At 41.1% G+C, this 9042-nt stretch overlaps 1 protein-coding gene across 3 annotated transcripts in view; it reads left to right on the forward strand.

Moving 5' to 3' along the window:
- AQP4 (aquaporin 4) overlaps positions 1-8202 on the forward strand; it is a 9949-nt gene extending 1747 nt beyond the window's left edge. Inside the window, exons 2-5 of one of the 3 annotated variants that reach the window (XM_007455367.1) lie at positions 1666-2080; positions 3208-3372; positions 3657-3737; positions 7727-8166. In XM_007455367.1, coding sequence (XP_007455429.1) covers positions 1666-2080; positions 3208-3372; positions 3657-3737; positions 7727-8005 — 940 coding nt within the window. In that variant the 3' untranslated portion in view covers positions 8006-8166. Of the gene's footprint in view, positions 1-1665; positions 2081-3207; positions 3373-3656; positions 3738-7726 lie in introns of all 3 variants that reach the window. The other 2 variants (XM_007455368.1, XM_007455369.1) reach the window with 2 other exon arrangements.
- The last annotated feature ends 840 nt before the right edge of the window (positions 8203-9042 follow it).

Raw genomic sequence — 9042 nt, forward strand, 5'->3', positions numbered from 1 at the left:
GGGGGTAGTGCGGGGAAGGGCCCGTGTCAGAGGGAAAGCTGCAATAATTCTAACCTGTTAAAATACCTGGCTTTCTTGTCTAACCCTTTTCACAGTCCCCTGGGATGAGAGTCTCCGCTAAATGCTCTCCACGCTTCTCCCCTCCCGCACTATCACAGACGAAGGATAAGGACAAATGTCTTGAATAATGGGGTAACTGAGGCCATTGCCTCCCAAGGGGAATCCTAGCCATTTCTTGCCATTAATATCCTCAAACCCCACCCCTTCTCAGCTCTAAAGATCCAAAGACATTACGAAGAAGAAAGGGTCTTCCATCCCAAAGCCTGCCTCGCTGCCCTACCCATCCTCCCCCCTCCCCCCAATCCCTTCCCAGACCACATTCGCAAGCTCCCCCACCCCCAACGCCCCCTCCCCGCCCCAGGAAGAGGCACTAGCAGAATTTAGAGAAGGCCGTCAGGAAGACACTAGAGAAAAAACTGCTCTCCGGAGCCTCCTGCTTTGAGGACCATGGTCTCCCTGGCCCCACTCTCCTTGCCCACCTGCCTGCCGCAGCTCTGCCCAAGTCGCTGTCCCCCGCACTTGGCGGGCAGGGTGCCTGGGGCGCCGCTGGTACACACTGGCCTCCAGGATCCCCTTTGGGAGGTTTTATCTGAGAGGTAAACGTCAAGGGGTGGAGAGTCAGGCCCAAGAGGGGATGGTCCCTCAACCCTGCAAAAGTGCGCGGAGGCCAGGTTGCACTTTCCCAGGTGAGGTGCCTGCGCCTGGTACCCAGCGGGCGGGGCCGCTGCGTCTGTGCACCTGGCGCTGCCTGGAGCCCGCCCCGCCCAGGTGGCCGGTCCCCGCCCTCGGACAGGCGCTCCGGCTCCCCTGGGGCCTGCGGTTGAAACGGCTCCGAGCCGCCTCCGGACCCGGGAGGGCTCCCGGACTCCTCCCGCTGGCCGGGGAGAGCATGGCAGCGTCCCCTTCCCAGTCCCGGGTCCCAGCTCCGGCCCTGCCAGTCACCACGAGTGGCCCTCCCACCAAACAAGATTCACCTTCTCTAAAGACAGCCTTCCAGCCTTCCAGCCCTCCTGGCTTCCTAGCAGGACTCGCCTTCGTCCAGAGTCTCCAATGGGGGAGGGGAGGGACAGTCAGCTCTACAAATCCATTTCCAGAATGCCATTTGAACCATAAAGGACAAAACTGGAAAAGACCTCCCTTTTTTATGGCTGTAGGTTCCAAATAGAAATGACATGTAAAAAGTACCTTGAAACGTAAAAACTTGCTCTGAGGGAATTGACTACAAGGTAAATATACTTTATTCTTAATTCTTTAAGGAACTTGATTTAGACATTTTCTTTTCTAGGGACAATTCAGATAATTTTCCAGTGAAACTGGATGATCTTTGGATATTAAGTCAAAGGAGATTAGAATAACAATCTCAATAGAATAACATAACAATATTTACTGTTAGAATAACCTTAACAGTAATTACTTAATTATCTCCTCAAGAGATAATTAAGTAATTAAGGAGATTTTCCAGAAGTATTCTTTCTCTGTATGCAAATAACTTTTGGCCGGGTGGCCTCCCTACTGTGGGGCAAGACTGCGGGCCTGGACGTCCTCACCTAAAGGCAATAAACCTTGGATTGGTAGCTTCTGATGCAGATTTGTTTTTCCTTTCAGTAAGTGTGGACCTTTGTGTAGAAGAGAGAGTATCATGGTGGCCTTCAAAGGGGTCTGGACTCAAGCTTTCTGGAAGGCAGTCACAGCGGAATTTCTGGCTATGCTTATTTTTGTCCTGCTCAGCCTGGGCTCCACCATCAACTGGGGTGGAGCAGAAAAGCCCTTACCAGTCGACATGGTTCTCATCTCCCTCTGCTTTGGACTGAGCATCGCAACTATGGTCCAGTGCTTTGGCCACATCAGTGGTGGCCACATCAACCCCGCCGTGACGGTGGCCATGGTGTGCACGAGGAAGATTAGCATTGCCAAGTCTGTCTTCTACATCGCAGCCCAGTGCCTGGGTGCCATCATTGGAGCCGGGATTCTCTATCTGGTCACGCCTCCCAGTGTGGTGGGAGGCCTGGGAGTCACAACGGTACCATCTTTAGCTCTTGTTTTCAAACTCGGACTCTAGGCTTCTTATAGACTACTAAGTGACAACTGGTGGCTTAAGAGACCTTCCTAAAACTGCTAACTTATTCCCAGGGAACGTCTGATGACTCTTGATAGGGGTGAAAACTGATTCCAGCCATGCTGACTGCATCATATGAAATCATTATGTGCTATTGAATAACTTGAATAGCACTAAGTCTGGGTAGCACAAAAATTGTGTTGGTTTTTTTCCTCTCTCTCTCTATCCCAGTGACTATACTGACTATATATTTAACTTAAGGCATTTTTGTTACAATTATTTGTTGGTTCACTAGCAAAAGGAACAATTTTGTTTCTTGTCATGTGCCTGAGGTTTAAAATGATCTGCATCGAGGGTCACACTTAAAAAAATAAATTGGCGTTTGATCCTAGTTTTGTTCTTAGCTGATTAGGAATATCATTTGTTAGGTCAGCACCAGGGTTGATTAAAAAACCACACATGAGGGCTTCCCTGGTGGCGCAGTGGTTGGGAGTCTGCCTGCTGATGCAGGGGACGCAGGTTCATGCCCTGGTCCGGGAGGATCCCACGTGCCGCGGAGCGGCTGGGCCCTTGAGCCATGACTGCTGGGGCTGTGCGTCCGGAGCTAGTGCTCCACGATGGGAGAGGCCACGACAGTGAGAGGCCCGCATACAGCAAAATTAAAAAAAAAAAAACAAAAAAAAAAACCACACATGGTTTAAATTTTAATTGAAATATATATTAATTAATTTAAACCTAATTAATGGATTTAATCATTGCCTTATAAAATTACAAGACTCTTAAGAAACTCTTTTATAAGTTAAGTGCAGCAGTGGCATGTTTTGCTTCCTTTGTAGAAAAGGACATTCAGCACAAACTCCCCCTTGGTCATTGTAAGAGTAATTAATTATCTGTGATGGCCCAAAATGAGTAGAAATTTATTTCTTCTTTTTTGAGGGGGCAGGGGTGCAAGTGTCTCAACTAGGGGTGGGATAGAAGACTCAAACTAATCATCAGTTTTTGCAGGGATAAAATGTGCCTTTCACAATGATATGTTATCATAGAAAATGTTCCCTTGCCTTAATTCAGATGGAGCATTTTTCTCTCTCCAGGTTCATGGAAATCTTAGTGCTGGTCATGGTCTCCTGGTGGAGTTAATAATCACATTTCAGTTGGTGTTTACTATTTTTGCCAGCTGTGATTCCAAACGGACTGATGTCACTGGTTCCATAGCTTTAGCAATTGGATTCTCTGTTGCAATTGGACATTTATTTGCAGTAAGTTTCCAAGCCCGTTTAAGTAATTGATCCATGTTGTTTATCCTCACCCCTAGAGCTGGATGAAGATGTTATGTTTCACAGCTGTAGTTCTTTAGTATCCAGCTATGTCTGTCCATTTTAGGTGATTTTTTTTGGCTAACTTTGTGATGAGAACATTGATATGGCTGCTTACATCTGGACAACTCTAACTGACTTGGTAAATGGTAGCACATTGCAATGAAGTCTACCTTTAAGTAGCCCTGTTTCAGCAATGTCTGAAGTTGTATTCTTTTTCCCTATAGATCAATTACACTGGTGCCAGCATGAACCCTGCCCGATCCTTTGGACCTGCAGTTATCATGGGAAATTGGGAAAACCACTGGGTAACCACCATGTTCATTGTGCCTGTTTTCCTACAGTTGAGGACAATTACCCAGAGAGCTCTTTTTTTCCCATTATTTTGCTCACTAGTTTCTCTTCCTCCCAACTCTGAACCCCTAATTTATTACATCTTTCATAAAGACTAGGGAGAGACTAGGACAGGTCTGCTACAAAACATCTCATATCAGTTCTGGACCTTCAGTGACAGTCTTTTTTTTTTTTTTTTTTTTTTTTTTTTTAAAGCACTGCTCTGGGCACTGTATCTGACAGACTTCAGCAAAATATATTGAACATAGAGGTTGCCTATCTGGAACAAGTTAAAATCAGGGTGGTGAAGTGAATATGGTGTTTAAATAATTGAAAGTCAATCCTTCCCAGCAATAATGGAAAATATGCTTGCAAAAAAAAAAAGAAAAGAAAAAAAAAAGAAGAAGAGAAAGAGAAATGCTTAAAAGCATAGCCCATTGCAAAAATATTTACCTTTTTTGTTTACAAAAGCACGAACCCAGTTAATAGTATGGGAGTTGGAAGCATTTGAACTGCAGATGGTGAGAAATAATTAGTGCAAATATTAATGCTATTATCACCATAACCATAACTGGAAAAAGAAATGACTTTCAGAAAAGACACACTTCTCAGCCTCATGCCTACCCTACTTATTAACGTGGGGACAGTGCTTCCAGAGAGCAGTGGTATCGATTGTTAAATACCACAGTCAATTTCTTTCCAATTGTCTCTTACCAAAAAGAAATTTCAATCTGTTAAATGAATAATGTGGCAGTTTTGAAGACCTCTTACACACTAATTTACAATAACCAATAAAAATAGGTGAATGTCAGCCAGCTTCAAATGGAGCTAACTTTTATTTTCATGTATATGCCGTGAATCCTCTTTTACATCTTTTATTTTTAAGTCATGAATGTAAGAATATGTCACTTATGTTTTGAATTTATGTTCTTATTGTAGTGTAGTGGATTTACAAGGTTGTGTTAGTTTCAGGTGTACAGCAAAGTGATTCAGTTATACATACTCAGATTCTTTTCCATTGTAGGTGTCGCTTTTGTTTTAATCTCATGCACACAGTGGTCATTGACACAGTCACACGCACTCAACCTTGATGTACGTTGCAAATGAGAAGAAATTGCCCCACTGCTATATGCATTCACTTCTAAGAAAAGTGTACCTATCTATCCCGTTAAAGTAATCTATCCCATTAAATAACAGCATGAGTGTCAGTGATCAAAAGCAAGGTTTTGGACCCAGACATGAAAAACTTAGTCAACAATACCACCCATGAGATTGGTTACTTTGCCACTGATATTTCCATGTATGTCTCTAAAGATTTGCCACACTAATGGGAATACAAATTTGTAACGGGCAGTATATAGATCTTATGATAAAAGTACAACTTTTAGGTCACCTTATTCAAACAATTTTTGTAAATAAAATTTAGAAAAATGACAACTTTTAATCCATGAGGACTTTAATGTGTGAATGAAAATATATGTTTTTATTAAGTACTTGAGTTGTGGTACACTAGTTAAAATTTAAGTAGCAAAAAAATCCTTAGCTGTTGATTGAATCCAGGGTTTCCCGTTGTTGCTATTTTATAACAAACTTAATCCTACAGAAAATGAATGTCCGTTTTGTAGAAAAGCTTGTGTGACATTAACAACTAATTTTAAGTATGTCTGTAGATAGATGGATAGACAATAAATAACAAGATATTAATGATGAATTTTGTGTGTAGTGTAATAACATTTTTTAGTCTTCTTTTCTGGATTTTCTATATTCTTAGCAGTGGAACTTCTTTACCTTTATGAATTTTAAAAGTTACTTTAAAGGGCATTATGAGTTTGGGAATAGCAACTTGAAACTGAGATTTGTTTATTTTTGAGAGCATGTGGCTAGACGTCTTCTTCACAGGTGTTTTGGGGGAAGTGTCATAATGATTTAGCAGTCCCTTTTCTCCCTTGCGGGATTTGTCACTTGTGGAATAGAACATACCAAATGAGATCTTACCAAAGGAACAAAGCGCAAAGACATTTAGAGGAGGGCTCTCATTTCTCCTTTGAAAGGGCATAGAGAAGGTAAACTCTGACATGGTTTCTTTCATGTTCAAGATAAGGAACGTGAACATAATGTTCTTGCAGCCACTTTGTCAACAATTTCCCTGTACAGTATATGTGTTCAGTTTCAGCTTAAAGTTTGAATTTTCTTTAGATTTTGCAATGAGGATGCTAAGTGAGCTTCATTTCCAGAGAGTGTTTTAAGCCAGAAGGATTCATCAGATTTTTTTCAAATGAGAGAAGTGTAGTATCGTAGAAAACAGTATAATGGTTCAAAAGAGAGGTCTGAAGTCAGACAGACCTGAAATCCCAGCTTAATCACTTGCTAAGCATGAAGTCTTAAGCAAGCTTCTCACCCTCTCTGCGTGTCCATTTTCTTACCCATAAAATGGGATAATAATAATATCTATCTCAAAGGTCATCATTAGAATTAAATGAGTTAATACAAGAAAAGCACTGAGTATAGCCAGCTGAGAAAGAGTGCTCAATAAACAGGGTTTTTGTTGCTCAAGTCTATCTGTTGAATGAATGTCTAATATTCTACAGCCTATGTGTGCTCTAAAGCAAGTGTTGAAGTTTATCCAAACTCAAAACTTGTTTTATTCTAGACACATAACTAATATGATAGAAACTTCCAGTTATTGAAATAAATTCCTATGGAATGGCTAATCCTCAACTAACCATCATCCATAAATGCAGTACAGATTTTTCCACCAAGTCATCAGTGTAAGAACCATGAGGATGAAAGCACTCTGCAAGAAGATTAATGGGCAAACCATGAGGTTTTCTCTTAAATCAAATCACCAAACTTGAGAGAGAAAATCATGTAACATAAGGAAAGTGACTTATAGCCAGCCTAGTCCCATACATCTTTAAATTGTCTAGGAAACAATGGGATGGAGCAAGTTACAATGAAATTGGAACTATAAAGTACTTTACAAGTATTATTTCAATTTAATCCTGACAACCCATGAGGTATGTATTATTATTATCCCTGTTTTGCAGATGAGGAAATTAAGGTTTAGGAAGTTATGTAACAGATTCAAGCAGTAACAAGATTGCTAAGTGGTCAAGCTCATATTCCATTTATCATGCTGTACTGAATAATTAAAGCCCCAAGTGATACAATCTGTACTATGGTTGTGATTATGCAAAAGACCAATGTAAGATGGCAATATTAAGAAAAAAAGTACTCTCCAGAAAATTTTTCCTCTATTTCAGCTGAAGAAGTCGTACCCCCAAAGAGGACCTATCTTTACTGTAAGGATTATCAGAAAATGGAAAGAACATAATTAATGAAAGCAGGAAAAGAGAAGAGGAAACAGTCTTTTCTTATTTTCTGTTCAAATGTTATTTAGCAATATATGGATCTCTGATGTAGATTTAATGTATTCTCTTATTTTCTTTCCAATTCTCTCTCTCCTTTTTTTTAATGCATGACTCATTTGCTCTCTCTCTTTTTTAAAAAATAACCACTTATGTCTTTTTTTTTTCTTTCTTTTTTTTTTTTGGCTGTGTTGTGTCTTCATTGCTGCGCACGGGCTTTTCTCTGGTTGCGGCAAATGGGGCTACTCTTTGTTGCAGTGCGGTGGCTTCTCCTGTTGTGGAGCATGGGCTCTAGGCACGCGGGCTTCAGTCGTTGTGGCTCGTGGGCTGAGTAGTTGTGGCTCATGGGCTCTAGAGCTCAGACTCAGTAGTTGTGGCCCACGGGCTTAGTTGCTCCGTGGCATGTGGGATCTTCCCGTGCCAGGGCTCGAACCCATGTCCCCTGCATTGGCAGGCGGATTCTTAAGCACTGTGCCACCAGGGGAGCCCCACATTTGCTCTCTTAATTTAAACCAGCTAAGTTCTATATCCGTGCCTTGTTCGAAGGAATAGTTTTACTCTACTTACACTCTATAACTCTTCCATCTTTCCCCCAGATATATTGGGCTGGACCAATAATAGGAGCTGTCCTTGCTGGTGGCCTTTATGAGTATGTCTTCTGTCCAGATGTTGAACTCAAACGTCGTTTTAAAGAAGCCTTCAACAAAGCTGCCCAGCAAACAAAAGGGAGCTACATGGAGGTGGAGGACAACAGGAGCCAGGTAGAGACCGACGACTTGATTCTAAAACCTGGAGTGGTGCACGTGATCGACATTGACCGGGGTGAGGAAAAGAAGGGGAAAGACCCATCCGGAGAGGTGCTATCTTCAGTATGACTAGAAGATAGCACTGAAAGCAGACAAGAGCCCTTAGAGCTGTCCTCAGATTTTCTTCCGCCCCTTAAGGAAACGGATTTGTTATAAATTAGACATGTGCAGTTTGTTGTTTCATGTCATATTACTCAGTCTAGACAGTAAATATTTCATTATTTACCAAGGAGGAATGAAAGAAACCTGTCATGAATTTCAAATCTAAAAAAAAAAAAAAAATCTTTTTGAAGTATCCCCAAAGCCAACGTGTATCTAGTTTATCTATTTGCTCTTCATTAATAATCAATTTAAAATGCGTATCAAGGTTTTGTTAAGGCTTTGCCTGACAACTTACAGGCATACCTATCAGCTTACTCCTCCTCTCCCACGAAACCAGTATTGTCAATCCTCATTTGAGTATTTATTCTGTTAAATCAAGTTAATCCATGGCAAAATACAGAGTGTGTCATAGAGTCATGCACATTCAAGAGATCAAATACAACAAGCTCTTTTATAACCAGCTCCCCTAGGTTAGACTACCTCGGCAAAAGAATATTAACAAGAGTCATTGCTAGTGAATTGTTTTCATTTATATTTCAAATATCCAACTTTCAACCCAAACTCCAATTCATAATATTCCTTCCTCCTCCTCACTGCCCAAGGTAATATGGAATTAAAGCCCAGAAATTCAAAGAATGTTCAGAAATCCTATATGTGTTCCACCTAATAAAACCTCCACATCATAAGGCACCTATTGAGATTCAGGACAAACAGACTTGTAAGATCTTATGGGGGTGGGTGGAAATTTACCATCATACAAAAATCATAAGGAAAAAGGAAATCTGCATGCTGGTCTCAAATAGTTGATCTGTTTTCAGTGCACATCCTCAAATACACCACATGAGGTTAACAATCTAAGCTTTTAACCACTTAACCATTTTGCTTATTTTTTTAATTTATTGGCAAAACTGGGGGGTTTGTTTGTTTGTAATTTTGGTTAACTATATTTAAACATTATCTGAGACTTTTTTTTTTTTTTTGCGGTACACGGGCCTCTCCCTGCT

Source organism: Lipotes vexillifer, unplaced genomic scaffold (assembly GCF_000442215.2).
Source record: "Lipotes vexillifer unplaced genomic scaffold, Lipotes_vexillifer_v1.1 scaffold1018, whole genome shotgun sequence".
Lineage (NCBI taxonomy): Eukaryota > Metazoa > Chordata > Mammalia > Artiodactyla > Lipotidae > Lipotes > Lipotes vexillifer.